The 4,131-nt window shown below is 37.9% G+C and overlaps 2 protein-coding genes across 3 annotated transcripts; one reads left to right on the top strand and one right to left on the bottom strand.

The window, feature by feature from the left end:
* The first annotated feature begins 339 nt into the window (after positions 1 to 339).
* On the top strand, positions 340 to 1,702 carry LOC143636364 (ATP-dependent Clp protease adapter protein CLPS1, chloroplastic-like). The gene is made up of 3 exons (XM_077103979.1): positions 340 to 403; positions 1,040 to 1,190; positions 1,279 to 1,702. Exons 1-3 carry the CDS (start codon positions 346 to 348, stop codon positions 1,538 to 1,540), a joined length of 471 nt encoding a protein of 156 aa, XP_076960094.1. The 5' UTR covers positions 340 to 345; the 3' UTR covers positions 1,541 to 1,702.
* A 49-nt stretch (positions 1,703 to 1,751) lies between these two features.
* LOC143636363 (putative 12-oxophytodienoate reductase 11) lies at positions 1,752 to 3,514 on the bottom strand. Of its 2 annotated transcripts, none has more exons than XM_077103977.1 (5): positions 3,395 to 3,514; positions 3,183 to 3,323; positions 2,952 to 3,082; positions 2,496 to 2,678; positions 1,752 to 2,404 (listed from the first exon to the last, which is right to left on the bottom strand). In XM_077103977.1, the coding sequence occupies exons 1-5, from the start codon at positions 3,463 to 3,465 to the stop codon at positions 1,767 to 1,769; spliced, it is 1,164 nt and encodes a 387-aa protein (XP_076960092.1). In that variant the 5' UTR covers positions 3,466 to 3,514; the 3' UTR covers positions 1,752 to 1,766. The 2 variants fall into 2 exon arrangements, with proteins under 2 accessions (XP_076960092.1, XP_076960093.1); XM_077103978.1 differs by having other exon boundaries at positions 3,417 to 3,491.
* Between the last annotated feature and the right edge of the window lie 617 nt (positions 3,515 to 4,131).

Raw genomic sequence — 4,131 nt, 5'->3', positions numbered from 1 at the left:
AAGCCACATACATATAACAGCCAAACCATGATTTAAAATATACGTCCATGGCTTTATAGCCTAGTGGCATCTTGGTGGTGGGATAAGGCTTAGGGATCATATGGTCCTGGGTTCGAATCTCACAAGGGGGTTTTCTCAAGATTTATTGAGTTTCCTCCTGAATTGGTGGTTAGGCATTATTGCCTAGTGGAGATGGATATGATCGCGTGGTTCTGCTGGTGACACGATGATACTCCAGTGGTCCGTGAGTGATCTTAATTTGCCGTTCAAAAAAAAAAAATGATTTAAAATATACATAATTGGTTGGTTGGTTGGGTAGTGTAGTAGTGTGTGGTGAGAGAGAGAATGGGGACTTCCATTTGCGGTCGGCTTGCTCCTTCTCCTCTTCTTTATTCCAAATCAGGTATGCATTTATTATATTATAACAAATTCAATCATCCATGTCATATTATTATAATCGCTAGGGTTTATTTGTTCATATTGATTGAGAACAACCTCACCAACAAACTTGCATAATCGAGTTATTAATTGCTTTGGACTTTTCAGACAGGAACCCATTTGTAACCGGTATAGACTTATTATACAGCTAAGAGTTAATAAGGTTAAGATTCATTTTATCAGAACAATCAACCCTAACCGCTATTTTCACCAGTAACGATAGTAACCAATATTCCAAAAATCGGTATTTGCCGACTAGCATTTAATAGGGATTATTCAGATTGGAATGTTATTTGTAATTTTCAAACTTCTATAAACAAAGCTTTTTATATAATTTTTTAAAATAAGTAAAAATTTTAAAATACTTCACAATTTTGACCCATTTTAACTGGTAATTAATCAGCGCCTAACACCATCATGTTTACCTTGTTCTATGTGACTGTAAAGATTTATTCATTGTTCTTCGTTGATATCTTAACATGTTTTCATCTGTCAGATATAAATTTAGTTTCTAAATCCTAATCAACTGTTATCTGTGTCATGGTCTAGTTCTATTTTTCGTTGATTCAATAAGTACGATTTTTATTGATGTCATATACAGGGGACAAATACCTGCTTTATAATCAAAGCATAAAATGGATCACAGTTATGACAATGGCGCCTCCAAGGCTGCAGGAAAAGGGCGGTGGGGTCCTGGATAAACCAGTTATAGAGAAAACAACTCCCGGCCGAGAGTCAGAGTTTGACTTGAAGTAAGCATAACGCTACAAACAAACTAATTCTTTTAAGTGTTAGAAAATGTGGCTTATTATTTACTAATAATCTCTCGTTTTGTTTCAGGAAATCAAAGAAAATGTCCCCGCCATATCGAGTGATGCTGCATAATGACAACTATAATAAGAGAGAGTATGTTGTGCAAGTGCTCATGAAGGTTATACCGGGAATGACGGTTGACAATGCGGTTAATATTATGCAAGAGGCACACGTTAATGGTCTTTCTGTGGTGATTGTTTGTGGGCAGCCGGATGCAGAGGAGCATTGCACACAGCTTAGAGGTAATGGACTTTTAAGCTCAATTGAGCCCGATAGTGGAGGCTGTTAGAAAAGTAAGTTAGCTCAAGTAATTATGATGGTTGTCATTTGTAAGTACTAGGATTATGGTCATGTGTCAATAATAAGGACAATATATAATGACCATGAAAAACATGATTACCACGGCCTCCGAAAGATGTAATGATGTATAGTATACTTTGTTGTCTCTCAATTTTAAACCTGTTTTTCCGTAATATCATGGTATTGTATTATGAATGAAAATAGATTTTTGTAGTTTAAACATCAAACGCGAGTCTTTCTTCATGATACTCATTCTCGTTGGTTACATCTTTAAGGAAAGGATAATCGGTATAACCAACGATCGGATCACCAATATAAAATGTGTCTCGTTGGTACTTGTTAAGGGGTGCATCAAGCTCAAATCTTTTAGGCAAATCAGGGTTTGCTGAGAACAAACGACCATAAGCTATAAGTTCCGCACGTTCTTGAGCTATGGCATTGTTTCCATTTTCTCTATCGTACCCACCAGCTGCAATAAAGGTACCATTGAATGCCTGTTTCATGGGCACCAAACCGTCGGACCATTGATCAGTTTCGTCTTGTGTATCTTCTGCTCTTGACTCAGTCATGTGGCAATAGAGAATGCCATATTTGTTTAATGATTTAGCCATGTATAGACCTAAAGCTTCTGGGTCTGAGTCTGCTGAGTCCATATAGTTTGAAAAAGGTGAGAGCCTGATGCCGACTCTATCGGCTCCAATCTCATTTGCAACGGCTTCCACTACTTGTAAGGCAAATTTGCAACGGTTCTCTAATGGACCTCCATACTCGTCACTTCGATCGTTGACTTGATCTTTTAAAAACTGGTCAATCAGGTAATCGTTTGCACCATGGATTTCGACTCCATCAAACCCTGCATGTTTTTTAATCAGAATTTATTTTTAAACTAAGCAAAAGGGATCATAAAATAATGTTCTGTGCTAAACTTTTAAAGACTTGGTTACCAGCTTCCATTGCATTTCTTGCTGCAACTCTGAAATCATTAACAATTTCAGTAATTTCTTCTGGTTTTAGCCTTTGAGGAGGTAAAAATTCAAGTAAAACTTCACCAGTAGTGGTATCGATGAACGGACTACATGGCTTATCTGTAGAAGAGACCGGAGGGTGACCAATATTCGACTCAAAGCCTGCTTTTAGAATCATAGGAATCATGTTATAACAGGAACACAAACTGGCACCTCCTAAGGAAATAACCATGTAAACCTTCAAGAGGTCATGTACAAGTTTCCTACCATAACCTTTCGAAGGTCATCTGTCTAGCACAAACCGTCATTTATCTGGTTCATTGATTAGTAGAGTATTGGTGGGCCCCATGAGTTTATTAAGAACAAATTCTTACGTTTAAAAAAAGTTAGGAAACGGCAATGTCAATGTGATTAATCATTAACCAAAATAATTACTTTGATCTGAAGCCCTGCCAGGATGCCAAAGTTGACAAAAAAAGATGCCGCCTTTCGCATGAACGGCTTCCACAATAGGTTTCCAGGCATAAATATGTTCCTTTGACCATATCCCAGGAGTATCCTTAAACCTTAAACCAACCAAGTTCATGTAGAGGTTAAAACTTAAACACAACAGCATCATCCAAATGTTCATTTGATCTTGAATATGTTTTTATGGTACTCACTCACCCTTGGGCAGCTTGCGATATGGCGGTGGCTTCAGCAATTAGAAATCCACCACTGGTGGTTCTCTGAGAGTAATACAAGATAGCATGTGGTTGAGGAACACTATTGTAAGATCTAAACCTTGTCATTGGTGCCAAAACAATCCTGCTTAACATCAAATCATATAAGTTATAGTAATATCAAATCTAGTAGTCTGTGAGAATCATGGTATGTACCTGTGAGCCAGTTGAAAATTACCCATCTTGTAAGGGGTCAGAAGATGGATTTGCTCTCTCTGGCCTTCCATTTTTCCTACCACCAAAACAGGAATCAAGCATATGAGCAATATATATCTTTTTATTTATTTGTAATATATATCAATATGTTTTACCTTTACTACGCCCTGCTTGCGGTGCGCGCATATAATGTATATATGTGTGAACCCTCGGGTGGCAAAAGTAAAAGTGCACTAATTTTGACGTTATTTTACTAATCTCGTGAAAATAACGTTAAAAGTGGCGGAAGGTTAATCAGGCATCATGTGGTGGCGTTGATAGCCGAAAGACAAGGGCACATGCACCAATCAGCCGGTGTCCCTGATGATTGAGTGCTATGTGCCTTATTTCCAAGGCTTGATGCAAAACTACTATCGAGCCGGGGGTCTCACCGGAAGCAGCCTCTCTATCCCTATGGGATAGAGGTAAGACTGTCTACATCTTACCCTTCTCAGACCCTACCATAGCATTGCTATTGGTGGGATATACTGAGTACGATGATGATGATATACCTTTACCTTTTTTTGTATGTAACAATAAGAATTCAAACTCTTGAACAGAGGATTGCAGAAAGAGAGTGCTATTGGTAGGCGAAATTATTGAGAGCAATGGTTGACTAAATTGACCAATAAAACAAGAAGCAAGTGGTTACAGAATAATTGCTTTGGATGTAGGCAATGTAGTTTATTATAGATTCT

This window comes from Bidens hawaiensis, unplaced genomic scaffold (assembly GCF_021521415.1).
Source record: "Bidens hawaiensis isolate Kalapana, Puna unplaced genomic scaffold, B.hawaiensis_p1.1 tig00007885_1, whole genome shotgun sequence".
In the NCBI taxonomy this organism is placed as follows: domain Eukaryota; kingdom Viridiplantae; phylum Streptophyta; class Magnoliopsida; order Asterales; family Asteraceae; genus Bidens; species Bidens hawaiensis.
The sequence above is the reverse complement of the archived record's forward strand: the minus strand, read 5'-3'. Positions and strand labels throughout refer to the sequence as shown.